Here is a 13,381-nt window from a genome sequence, read left to right as displayed (position 1 = left end):
TTAATATCCTTCATCCATTTGTTTTAAGAATGAAAGAAAATGATCAGGCAGTAGCATATGCAAGTGGGAATGTCTTTGCAAAGAGTTGATCAATTATTTTGCATAATTTCCTAATCATTTACTGAAAGACCCAAGTGAGCCTCTTGCTGTATTTTTATTCCAGCTGCTGCCACCACAAATTAATTTGTTTTTAGAGATATTTGTTTTAAAGTGCTTTATAAAAGAAGCTACAATGATGATAAGTTGCAACTATTTTCAGCACCACTTAACTTCTGCTGACAAGTGCAGATGTACTCCAACAATTCAGGAAAAATTCATAGAAATGTTTATGTCAGCAATCCACAATTTCCTCAATCAATAATATAGAAATGTTCATATGGTGTTTCAAAACCAATTTTCTATAAGTTACTGAATAATCAGTATTTCTAATCTTACAGCTTTGAGAAAAAATATTTTCACTAGAATGAAAGGTTTGAAGATCATAAATGTAATCTTTGTGGAACCTTTAAAACTCAGGAAAAGTGGTTTTTCATCCTCTTTTCCTTATCTACTACTGTTCAGTTTTACAGATCAGTGTAATTTCAGTTGCAAAATGTGTTGCAGAATGCTGAGCTAAATGTTTTAGTGCGACACTGTCACTCACATTCGGTTGAGTAGGAAATAATAAATTATTCTCTCCCAATCACCAGAAAGGTTCAGAAAAAAATATCTTGGCTAGATCAAGGACAGAACAGCCCAGTTTCCTCCCAATAAATCTAACTTCAGGATCTTTCCAAGCCATACCATTTCTGGAAAAGCAATGATGGACTGAGGAGCTAACAGCCACCACAGGATAAAAACAGGCAAGTAGACTGGCTTTTTGATAATGCTTCTCCAGACAAGGAATAAACTTGAAATTACAAGTGCTCCAGGCAGCTGCCACTCATGACTGCAAGTCAGCAGTCTCCAGTGGGATTACAGCTCTGGGTGATGAGGAAATAGCTATCTTGTTCAAACTGCAGTGAAAGCCTTTGGAATTGTCATGGACAATTGTCATGGACAGTTTAGGACTCACATATGGATTCTGAGTCTAACATTGAACAACCTTCAGCTCAATTGGTGGTATGTCAAGGGGAATCACATGAGGCTGATCAAACACAGGCACCACCTGAGCAGTTAGAAAAGTCAGAAAATGACATACGACCTCCCAGCCCACACCTGTGACAAGAGCAGAGAAGGTCTATCAGACTCCTCATCAAGCAAAGAAGAAAACTTTCTAATTGGTGACAACTGGCTGCAACTTATCAAATAATCTTCTTTGCCTGTTTTCTTTGCTGTAAATATCTGCCATCCAGCTCACGTACAACATTTGTGTGTGATTTTGGTTCTCGGGCCTTTAGCATTTGGACTGGCTGATAACCTTGACCTTGAAACACTGAGCTGATTCTGGATGATTTTGTGGCATTTATATTGCCGCCTATTTGCCCATGGCAACTCAACGCAGCTTACAGAATATAAAATGACATTTAAAACTAACAAAAAGAATCAAATAAATTAATATAGTACAATATAACAAAATCACCCCCAGCTCCCATGGCCCTGTCCCAACGACAGCAGATCCCACAAGCCATTTAATGGGCACCATCCTGTTCTGTATTCCCTAGGCCCATTGGCAGAACCAGGTCTTCAGCCCCTTTCAGAAGAGTATTAGAGTGGGGACCATTCTAATCTCTGAGGGAATGATGTTCCAGAGCCACCACGGAGAAGGCCCTTCTTCTGGGTCCCACAGGTGTATCTCCTTCGGAGATGGGACCTGCAACATTTCCTGCCTCCCTGCTTTCATGGGTCGGGTAGATGTGACTGGCAAGAGACGGTCCCTCAGATAACCTGGTCCCAAGCCATAAAGGGCTTTAAAGGTGACAACCAGCACCTTGAATTGCACCCAGAAGCAAATCGGCAAACAATGCAGCTCCCGCAGGAGAGGTAATAAATATGCACACTGGAGTTTGCACAAAACCACGTGGGCTGCTGCATTTTGCACCAACTGGACCTTCCAGATACTCTTCAAGGGCAGCCCCATGTACAGCGCAGTGCAATAGTCAAGATGGGAAGTGACTAGGGCATGAGTGACTGTGAGTAGGGATTGTTGGTCCAGGAAAAGATGTAACTGGAGCACAATCTGCAATTGCACAAAGGCCCTCCTGGCCATGACCGCCACCTGCTCTTAAGAGTTTTGCATGCTCCAGTTTTCAAAGCAAACCTTGCAGCCAAACTTTGGCTTTGTTTACGTTTCTTGTTTCCCTGTAACTTTTTCAGCCTACTAAACTGATAATTACCCAATAAAGTGTGCATACATTTGTGTGGCTGAAGCTATAGCAGGGCACAAAGGACATTAAGTTCACAAATTTTCTTTTCTAATCACTTTCAGAAATTACTTGCTTATTGTTTTTCAGCTATTATGAATCTTTAGCTTGACAAGTTTTACAACACCAGGTGTTTCCTTCAATCCTTAGACAAATAGGCTTTAACTAAAAGTTTAAAAATGTAAACACTTTTTAAATAAACAGCAAAAGGGCAATTAAAAGTTTGATTTTAGCAAGTTACAAATGAACTAAGGGTCCAGATGAATATGAAATAAGATTTTGGGATTAATTATATAGAATCCTTCCTGTGGGAAAATGCTTTTGTTTTCTTTCTTCTTTAAGTTAATAAAACTTTAAAAATTAGTTACTAAAGCGAACTAAACATTATAAATAAAGGTGCAAACTCACAATTATAGAATTAAGCAAAGTATTTTAACATTAGACAATACCTAAAGATATTTTTGAAAAATGGATCCAGAAGTTCATTTTAAGAGTATCTGCCTCTATAGATAGACTATTTAAAAGATGTTATGGAAAGAAACAAATTCTATCTGACAATATCAGTACTAATTTGACAGAATTACAAAAACCCCACAATGAGTTATTTTATCACAGTTTTAAGTTAAGTTTAGTCCATGAAATGTGAAAGAATATTGATACAAAGAGGCACTGATAAAAAAAAGGCCAACAATGCATTTAATTCTGAGTTCCTTCTAAAAGTAAGGAAGAGAATATAATGAAACAAACCACGTTCTATGTAAAACCTGAAATGATGGGAAACCCTATCCATTTAAACGACTTTCATTCCTTTCATTTTTCCAGATAGTGTGTATAATGCACATTATTACTACTTATTACTGTACTAATAATTATTACCAATTATTACTAAATTCTTCAAAAATCATTATTTACTAGGATTAGTCTTTAACATCTTTTATCTTTTTATTTTATGTTTTATTGTAATGTGTCTGATTATTGTGAAATACCCAGAGTCACTGAATGTTGGACAACAAACAAGTTTAAAACATATGATTTGTTGCATAGCCAGCCAGACCTTGAGACTGGATTTAGTATTTCTATCCATCTATGCAATCCTTCTATTATTATAATTATAGCTAGAGCTATGTTTAATTCAATCAAATAAGATGGATGAAATGCTTTTTTAAAAATAAAGTAAGATAGTTTTTTTTTTTTAAAAAAAAAACCTTTGGAACTGCCAAATCTGGAAGAGATTAGAAAAATAATTTTCTCAACTAAAATTAAGCAAGATAATATCTGAAAAAATAAACATTTTGTGGAAAACTGTAATGCAACTTTTTATGAAATGATATGATTTACTGGAACAATTCATACTGAATCAAACCAAACTATTTCTATCATATTATTTGAAGAAGATTGACAATTTGCAAAGAAAAGCAGCAAAAAGATTTTGTTTATTGTATGAATAGAGGCAGGAAAATGTCAGTTACTCTCAATAGCCTCATTCAAACAGTAAAAAATAAGTTGGAATGTTATAGTCTTTAAACTTACATTGGTAAAATATTTTTACTACTAACTTCCTTAATACTTTTTTGAGCAGAAAAGCAGAATGTAAACTTTATAAATAATGGATTACATAGTACAAATATAAAAGGCAACAGAAAGCCAACATGATAAAAGAAAATTCTAAAAAAATAAGAAACTAAAAATACTCCCAAAATAAGATTCTCAAAGTCATATACTAACAATATTTTAGCTTTATCAATGACCTTTGTTTATTAGGAACTTTGCTCCTAATGAACAAAGTGCTACACAGGCTGATACTGTTCCTACATTTTCATATTATCTAGCAAAGCATAATAAGAATCAACTGAATAGCCAGACTGATTATGTAACTTAATAGGAAACAACCCTAGGTTTTTAACTTCTAAATTTTGACTCACCCAAAAGGGAGCACTACAAATTTAAAAGTCATTCTACATCCATTTACTCATTAATACATTTCATTAAGCTCAGCAGGGGTTACTTCTGAGAAGGCACACATGATACTTACCTGCTGAAATTACATCAGAGCATCCTGACTCTTTAATTAGAGTGCTAGCATATATATATGCAGGATGCCAATGCCAAAAGTAGATATTTAGAAGAATAGTAAGGAAAATATTATTTCAATATATCATTACCTTGTCAATATGAGGATGCCAATATTCATCATGGGTTGTCTTTGCTTCTGAGTTATTTATTCTAGAGAAGAAAGTTGGCTTTGTCAAATACATGGAAGATGAGCTGATGCCAAAAGCAAGAGCTATTTTTTGTTGAATTCTTAGCCTCACATCACTACAAATGAGAAAAGAACACCAGAACTGAGTAAAACTGCACAAAATATTGGATTTATTTTAAATATATTCTCTTATTTCACAATATCTAACATACACAGAATATTAAAAGAAATCCATGCACATTGTCTCAAGAATTCTATAACTTATGTGTAGCACAATTAATTATAATACATCATGGCTAGCAGTCTTAGAGAGAATAGAATTGCATTAATTTGTTTGTAGTTCAGTTCAGTTTAGTTCCGTTCTGAAGCTTCCAATGATACAAATACTATATATGACCTGCACTTTATACTCTACTTCTATAACCTCCAAGCTGGAAAAAAGTATAATTTGTCATTTTTTTCTAACTGTCCTCCATTTCACACATCACATAAGTCATAAATCAGTTTTATAAATCCCAACGGGTGAATTCAATCTTCCCATGCAAAAGGTTTTCACCCAACAAACATTTTTATTAATGGAAGTGGAGGCCAAGATAAATTCTGTCACTTTTGGGTGAAAAGTCTGAAGCAAGCAGAGTAGGAACCAGTGACAGAACTTTTATCTGAAAACTAGACAGTTATTTCCTGCTTTCAAGGTCAGAAGAGAATTGGCTAATATTCAAACAGGTGGAAAGAAAAGACATAGAATTTAATTAAACGCTGTAAAACTCTAAGTAGTCTTTGAGTTATGACTCTTGGGTTCAGAAACCATTCAAAGTTACAGCTGCACTGAGAATGAATGGTACTTAAGCCCCATCACCAAATTTATAGCCATTACAGCCCATTCTGTAATCAGAATTTGGGTGCTTGGCAACCCACCTGCACTTAAAAACCACAGGTGCATTTCAACTCCCTCCCCCATCCCTCCCCATCTCTGCCCTTTTGGCCCCTTCTATTCTTTAGCTCCTACTGTCCTGCATGCTACTGCCCCACCTCACTGACCTACACTGCCTTCTTACCCTCCCCATTGAGCATTTGAGCATTGAATATTTCTCCATATCCATTGTCCATATTCTAAAAAAATTTCAACACTGGAAGATTTAGAAGAAAAGAAATTCTCTATCTGTGCTTCCCAGCCTTTTTCTTCATAACTCAAAACAGCTTATCAGAAAGTCTTATTGAACTTTGAGTCATAACTTTGAATGGTTGCTGAACAAATGGTAATCATTCAAGGACTACCTGAATTATAAAAACATTTCTATATCATCTCAACAATCATTTCACTGTCAATTTTATTGATATTCATCTTCTCAGGAATACTTTGGGAGATTTCTGAATATATTTCAATAAACATGCAATTTATAAGACAATTTAAAACTCCCTGTTATGATGGGTAATTGGGTTTGTGTGTCATTATTCAAAGAAAGACCATTTTTACCTAATTTTGGATAATTGACCCAGGAAACATTGATCTAAGAGCACAAACTTGCACATAACCCAAATACTGTGTTCTTTCATTATCAACACTGCTTTTTTCCATATTTCAGATCTATCTTTAAAAAAAAGATTCATTTGAAAAAGTTTATTCAGGAAACTTATTTTATCCAAACCAAATCAATTTGAATGTCTTGTCTATTTTTTTTCCCAGTAAACTTTGCCCATCATTTAAAAATCTTCCTCAATAACTAGTTTTTATTCACATAGTCTATTTGACAAAAATCAATTCAGGCACTCTAAGCAAACAATAAGACTTTTCTTTAGCTATTCCTTTGAGCTGCCACTCTGAAAGCTATCCACATGCTGAATTGTACTGAAAAATCCTTTAAGAATTTCTTCTGTGCTCTCTAACACAATAGCTGTGATTATATCGAAAAGGCATCAGATGCTCTTTAATGCAGAACCATGCTCAGAGATGATAATCCAAAATGAAAGGTAATTTTTATATCAACCCACCATTTAGACTTGTGTTTATCTGCCTTTTCAGAATGAATCTTCTATCTACAACTGCCTACATTAGAAGAAGTATCCAGTAAAAGAAGTAGATACACAATGTAAACTGAATTGCGACCATAACATCTATACAGTTAGAATTCATTTATGAATCAGATTAATATAATTAAGACTACCACATCTTTTTCTGGTTCAAAATACCATATGGGGATACAATTAATCCTTCCCAAAACAGATTCCCCTGCCAAACAAGAACAGGTCCAGAATGCTCTCACTGAGCATACTCCCCTCCGAGTTTCTATTCAAGCATCATCCCTCTAGTCCTCTCCAATGGCAATGAACAGCTGATAACAACCAAGGCTAATGTGGTGCAATGGTTAAGATGCTGGATCAGAATAGAGAGATACAGGTTCTAGTCCGAGCTGAGGTGGCGCAGTGGTTAGGGTGCAGTACTGCAGGCCACTTCAGCTGACTGCTATCTGCAGTTCGGCGGTTCAAATCTCACTGGCTCAAGGTTGACTCAGCCTTCCATCCTTCCGAGGTGGGTGAAATGAGGACCCAGACTGTGGGGGCAATATGCTGACTCTGTAAACCGCTTAGAGAGGGCTGAAAGCCCTATGAAGCGATATATAAGTCTAACTGCTATTGCTATTGCTAGCCCATCATTAGCCATAGAAGTACACAGGTTCATTTTAGGACACTTACTCTCTCTCAGCCTAACCTACTCCTCAAATTTATTACAATGGGGAAAAACATGATAGCAACTTCATATTAATTTTACTAATCTTAAGTATTACCAATCTTTAAAAAGAAAGCTGCACAAGAGACACTCTCCTTTTGCCATTTAACTAGTGGACTGTACCAAAATCAAATGCTGGGATTAAATAAAGTCTAGGATGCCTCAAGATACATTTAACCAAATTGTTTCTGTACTCTACCCTTCCATTCATTAGTGGTAAAACAAAAGTGATATTTTTAAGATTCTTCCCTTCAATCTATTAAAATGTTTCCTCAACTAATATTTCTACAATGCAAAATGTTTCATCTTTCTTTGCTACATAACAAGTTAAGGCACTGATCAATTCAAAAATTATGCTATAATATAATTTTTCCCAAATACAGTAATAAATAATGAGTATTAGTATAACAAAGTTATACTAGCCAGCTAATGGAGAAAGCAAAACTAAAATTTTATAATACCTGGAATTTCTTACCGGTATAACTTAAAATCCTTTTCTGTGAAGATGTCATGGATTTTATCATTAAAGTATCTGGAGGAAAACGAAATAAATAACTCATGAAATCAACTCACAGATCATGTATATTAAATCTTTGTACTAACCAATTACTTTCAATATTCTTTCAATTAAATTGTTTACTCAGATCACAATTTTAATACACAATTATTTTTAAAGTTTCAAAACAATACTTATTAAGTCTAACACACAAGATCAATTCTAATAAATACCAATTGCTGTGGAAAACTGACAGCTTGTTTAAAAAAATATTCTAAAATGAACAAGAGCCTATTTCTACATCCAATATCCCGAAAATGATTATCACATATTCTTTGCTAAATGAAGAGAAGTTGCTGAAAATAGAGTAACTTGTGTAAAGTCATTTAACAGACTGAGAGTTAAAAGAACAAAGATCAACCACTCTAACGGTGGATATATTAAAATGCAATTCCAAATTTACCTGTACATATTAACAAAATGCTTCCCCAAAGAAAGGGCTCCAGAGTGCAAATCTAGAATTGAAGCCTGAAATAGGAATAAATAAATACGTTCAGTATGTAAATACAGACAATGGAAAATATTTAAGGCAAGCTGCTTTCTTTAAAAAGAAGACAAATTACTCTGTTTGGAAGTCACAATCCACAATGTTCTGAGAACATAATGTAAAAGTGTGATGATTTTAAATATTTCCCAAGAACAAGGAAACTCAAACTTACTCTGAATTATTTCCCAATAATTCTTTATCTATACATATCAAGCTTACCAATATTTCTGGAGGGGGAAAAGTTATGAGCTTTCAAGTGGAGTGAATTTAAACCATGATAGAAATCACTATTAAGAAACAATGTTTTAAATCACAATTTCTTAAATAACTAAAATATTTAATAACAATTAACCGCTCTAAGACTTAGCCAATTCAGTTGGTTCTAGATTATTGTTTATCCCTCTGCTTCTTATGTCTGGGTAAAATGAACAAGCAAACTAAATCCTATAGCAGTAATGGACAACTTTTCCACAAACCCTGACTTTTTACTGAATTGTAATTTTGAATGTGGCAGATGGGAAGAGATCATAAGAATTATAATTAGGCAGGTGAATTTTTCCCTGACTTCAATTTTTTTTCAGAATAAGCCTTCAGGCAGAAAATGCCCAGTCCTCTGAAGTGCTTTCACATTATAGTAGAGAGCAATACGTTAGCATCTTACAGAAGGGATCCAGAAAAAAATCCCACTAAAGTATACATGACCAAGAAAAATTGCATGACAATATATTTGTATTTAAGCTGAATTTATATATGAAATAAAATGCAAACAAAGGTTATTTGTTTAATGAGGTAAAACCATGGCATATTATTATTCAGCAGTCAGTTATATTCTCCATAGAATATCTTATTTAATTTTTTTAAATTAGCATTAGGAGCAACAGCAGTAATATTCTCTTTCATGACCTTGGTCAGATTACCTGTTCAGGAAGTAATAAAGGATAGCATTACAATATGCTGACAATGCAACTAGCTTTTAAAACAATATTTTCAGTTTCTACAAAACCTGCTGAGTGACTCACTGTACAAAGGGAATTAATAAAAACAAAATGGCAGTTAAAGTCATTCATTCATGAGAATCTGCTCATCAGCGTAAATAGAAGCACAGTGGCTCACAAGGTTAGAACGTTGGGCTGATGATTTGTATTTGAAACCCGTTGCTGCACCAAGGTGGGGTTAGCTCCTGTCACATACTCTGGCTCCTGCCAACCTAGTGGTTCAAAAGTGGGTGATCGCGAGTAGATAAATGGGTACCACTTCAGTAGGAAACTTCATGGCAACCCAAAAGGATTCCCCAACTGGTGTCCCTTGGGCAACGGTGATGTCACCGGCAAATCCTTTCACAATGGAAGCACTTTGGTGCTTCCAATACAGAAGAATTAGTATACCGGCGTAAATAAAAAATAGGGAAAGCATCTGTATGAAAGGTATTCTTATGTCATAATAATTATAATCCTTAATCTGAGGATACCTAGGTGCTCTCTGAGCTTGAGCACTGATTATGTTACATAATTTGGGTAATGAAATACCTGCAAGAAAACAACCAAGCTCATAGAGTACCAAGGACCTCCCATTTCAATCCTAAACTACAAATATTCTCCTTTATTGATCCTTAATCTGTACGGATGTCAAAGCAGTTTGTAAATGATGCAGATCACACATGCATATAAAGGTATCTTAAACTCATACTACCAATTTTAGAGCAGCAATCATCCTTCATCAATTACACTCAGTGTAGTTTAGACTATGATACTTATCACCTTATTTGTGATAACATCTGACTATAGAAATATTCACTTGGGCAAGTAGAACTAGCCCCTATGAGACTAATAATTTAAAACATTTATGAAAAGGTTGTCCATCTCCCTTGCATTCAAATAGAAGGAAAGCCATGCAAAAGACTTCTTGCTGAAAGATCTGAAACAACTGAAAAGAAGTCATACATTCAATTTAGGATTTAGAGAAAAAAGATAAAAGCAATACTGAATCAACTTGATTTATTGGAGGTATGTGAAATATATAAAAATCATCCTGGACAGAAATACTATGAAAAAGTTATAAACCACAGATATATTGTTAACTTATCAATTTTAGAAGAACGGCATAAAGGAAAGATAAGTTCTATTTGGGACAGAACCCAATACATCTCTACAACAAATTAAATTATTCAGCCAATTCATCAATTATTTTTGGAATTATACAGCAAACAGTCACCTGACCCAGAAAAAATTGAATATTTGAATGGCATATTACTTTAAATATTACTAATCAACAAAAAGCTCTTAACCCATAACAGAAGTCAATACTAAAGAATCAGTTAAAAAGTTAAAAATGAATAAAACTCCAGGACCTGATGATAATTCAACAATACATTATAAGATTTTGCCCAGCAAGCAGCCATTTAAAAGACAACACCGTTCACAGATGCAAAATGGGTGGGCAAAGATTCAGACCTATCTAACTTTTGGAACTGCAAAAGAGACAGTGAGAGAATCCTATTTTCAGAATTGTAAGATTGAGGTCAGCCATTCCACCTGAACGAGATAGGGCAGGAAATATGACCCAATAAACTAATCCTATTTTATTGTAAAGCGACATTACCAGAATCTTCAGTGTTCCAGAAAATTGTATTTAAGTTACTGAACTAACAGACTTCCTACATTCAATCAGATATAGTACATTATAGTGTGATATTAGGATATCAGATTAATCAGAATAAGACACAAAGAATTATATGGAATCTATCAGAAAAAAAGCGTAGTAATACCGATTAAGCCAATTAAGTATCTGGGAATTTTACTTAGCAAAATATAAAAAGATATATTTAAGAATAATTATTCACATATTTGGAAACAAAACATAATAGCAGATATGTGCAGCAAAAATGAATATTTTACCCAGAATTAACTTTCGGTTTCAAATAATTCCAATAAGAATTGAAGAAAAGATACTAAATGTGTATCAGAAATGAATTAATTAATTCATTAATTCTATTTGATGAAATAAAAAAACTGGCAATAAAATTTAAGATTTTGCAAGATGTGAAAGAGATAGATTAGCAGCATCAAATCTTAAATTATATTATTATATCAGTTGTTTAATCTGAATCCATTGCTTTATTATTAAGTATTTATTTTCCTAAAAGTGAATATATATAAAAAGTTGACTAGTAGAGATTCATACGGATAAATTAAAGATGAAATCTTCTGAGATTCTCCCCAATGGTTAGAATTGTCTCATTGATTTCAATATCTCCAAATAAGTAGTATAGTTCAAACAAGGGATAATACTCAAGAGACTTGACTGAATTTTAAGCACTTGTTAACTCAAACATTTGTTGGGGCTTATTTCTAAGTTGTTACTGAAATATGAACCAAAAAGTGAACAAGTTAAGGATTCTATTGCTGGAATTCAAAATTAGTAACATTAGCAGATATAATCAAAGTTAGGTTTTTACTATGCAATAAAATAGCTAGAAGTCATCATAATAGTAGTACATAAACAGACTTAGCAAACTAAGTTGTGGATTATGCATCAATGTCAAAATTATATATTTAAAAATAATTTTGAATTTAACTTGAAAACTTTGTCTGAATTGTTATTCTGTACTTGTACTATATGCAAAGTCTGGGTCTCTTTTAAGGTAGTGTTTAAAATACTAAATCTTGTCTGTAGTCTAACGAAGACAAATCATCTAAATTTGGTAAAAAGTTATACACTTTATTCTGATGAACAATTCTTATTTAACTTGAAAACTTTTTCTGAACTGTTATTCTGTACATGAACTTGTACTATATGCAACGTTTGGTTCTCTTTTAAGGTACTAAATCTTGTCTCTTGTCTAACGAAGACAAATCATCTAAATTTGGTAAAATATTATACACTTTATTCTGATTAACAGTTTTTATTTTTATTAATTACTGATACGTGATTGGATTTCAGTAATTAAGATTACTGTAATATTAACCCAATATTATTTTGAAATGCTTTATTCAATATTATACTGTGTGGATTTAAAAAAAGTTTTATTCTTTTTTTCATTATTATGATTGTGCTATTAAAGTATTACAATATAAGCATACCAATAACATTTTTTTATGGACGAAAGCTCCCAAGACAATCAGTCAAGTTCAATTACACAATCATTAGTGCTGTCATGGTTGCAAACATTGTGAGCAAAACATGTCTTCTTTACTGGCCTCTCAGTTTGGCATGTGGTGAACAATACAAGTAAAAGGGTTTCTAGCCAGCATTACTGGCTTTTGCTAGCTAGCTGGCTATACGGACTCAGCACGCCCCGCCCTCCAGTTCCTGGTTGCTCCCGGATAGCTCCAGCAAGTACTCTTGCTGCAGTCCGGTTGCTCCCAGGCTGGTTCCAGCCAGTATTTTTTGGGCTCAGCTCTAGCAAGTACTCTTTGAGCCCAGTTGCTCTCTGGCCGGCTTGAGCAAGTACTCTGCAGGCCTGGATGGCTTCTGTGAATTGACCACAGCTGGCTTGCCTTCCTGGCTCTTCTCCCAGCATGAGTCCCATCACCCAACACCCATCTGGGCCCCCCCATGCATCCCCTGCCCCCTGCGCATGTGTGGCAACTCTGAAATGGCACGTTGTGGCAACTTTCAACGGCACGTTGTCTCGGACGTTGACATGTGCATTTCAAATTCTGTACTTGAACACATATTGCATAATAGAAAATGAACAGACTGATTTAAGTAATATATCCCAATGGAAATTTATTTGACAGACAGTGGGCAAACAAAGAACAGGCAATGTACAGTTCTAAGAGAACAGAAAGGCAGACTGAAAGAGGTTCCTTCTCACTCATCCAGATCAAGAGACTTTGGGGCTTTCAAACAATAGCAAGGCTATGTTGATTCCTTATTGAATAGGCTGTACATTTCCTAATAAAAAAGACACTAAGATTGAATGGCAAAAGCTGGGATTTAATGTTACTGGATCACAGACAGTTGAGATTCCTATCCGTAACTAAAATGAACATTTTCATAAATGAAGATGAGAATGGACTCCCGTTTCTGTCTGACAGGTACTTCTCCCCTAAAGACAGCGTAAAAC

The 13,381-nt window shown here is 34.4% G+C and overlaps 1 protein-coding gene across 1 annotated transcript in view; it reads right to left on the bottom strand.

Annotated features, from left to right (window-relative positions):
- Positions 1–13,381, bottom strand: part of OGFOD3 (2-oxoglutarate and iron dependent oxygenase domain containing 3) — a 46,842-nt gene that overhangs the window by 15,777 nt on the left and 17,684 nt on the right. Inside the window, exons 5-7 of the mRNA XM_014057277.2 lie at positions 8,230–8,294; positions 7,746–7,802; positions 4,505–4,658 (exon numbers count right to left, since the gene is read on the bottom strand). Coding sequence (XP_013912752.2) covers positions 4,505–4,658; positions 7,746–7,802; positions 8,230–8,294 — 276 coding nt within the window. The remainder of the gene's footprint in view (positions 1–4,504; positions 4,659–7,745; positions 7,803–8,229; positions 8,295–13,381) is intronic.

The sequence above is a fragment of the Thamnophis sirtalis genome, unplaced genomic scaffold, assembly GCF_051295495.1.
Source record: "Thamnophis sirtalis isolate CommonGarterSnake01/CBP01778 unplaced genomic scaffold, rThaSir2_p1.2 scaffold_3, whole genome shotgun sequence".
NCBI lineage: Eukaryota > Metazoa > Chordata > Lepidosauria > Squamata > Natricidae > Thamnophis > Thamnophis sirtalis.
The sequence above is the reverse complement of the archived record's forward strand: the minus strand, read 5'-3'. Positions and strand labels throughout refer to the sequence as shown.